The sequence below is a fragment of the Colobus angolensis genome, unplaced genomic scaffold, assembly GCF_000951035.1.
Source record: "Colobus angolensis palliatus isolate OR3802 unplaced genomic scaffold, Cang.pa_1.0 Scaffold169, whole genome shotgun sequence".
Classification (NCBI taxonomy): Eukaryota; Metazoa; Chordata; class Mammalia; order Primates; family Cercopithecidae; genus Colobus; species Colobus angolensis.
In genome coordinates this window covers 2,755,847-2,756,141 of record NW_012114810.1, presented here as the reverse complement: position 1 = coordinate 2,756,141, position 295 = coordinate 2,755,847, and the positions used below count along the sequence as shown (strand labels likewise).

Below are 295 nucleotides of genomic sequence, written 5' to 3'. Positions count from 1 at the left end.
TGTACGTGCCCGGTCAGGGGAAAGGTCTGGACGTTCAGGGTCTTTCCTCTACCAGGTGAGCACTCATGAACAGTCTGAGTCCACCCATGGACGGAATGGGCACACCACTGGTGGCAGACAAGGGTCGCAAAATGGGCCGGCACGAGACAGCTCCAGGCACTCAGCATCCCATGAGGGTCAGGACACCATTCAGAGACACCCGGGATCAAGCAGAGGAGGAAGGCAGGGATCCCACCACCAGCAATCGGTAGACAGCTCTGGACACTCAGGGTCCCATCACAGCCACACCACATCC

The 295-nt window shown here is 59.0% G+C and overlaps 1 protein-coding gene across 1 annotated transcript in view; it reads left to right on the top strand.

Moving 5' to 3' along the window:
• The window catches only part of LOC105508943 (filaggrin-2-like), a 60,465-nt gene that overhangs the window by 57,547 nt on the left and 2,623 nt on the right, over nucleotides 1-295 (top strand). The window contains exon 13 of the mRNA XM_011937968.1: nucleotides 3-113. Coding sequence (XP_011793358.1) covers nucleotides 3-113 — 111 coding nt within the window. The remainder of the gene's footprint in view (nucleotides 1-2; nucleotides 114-295) is intronic.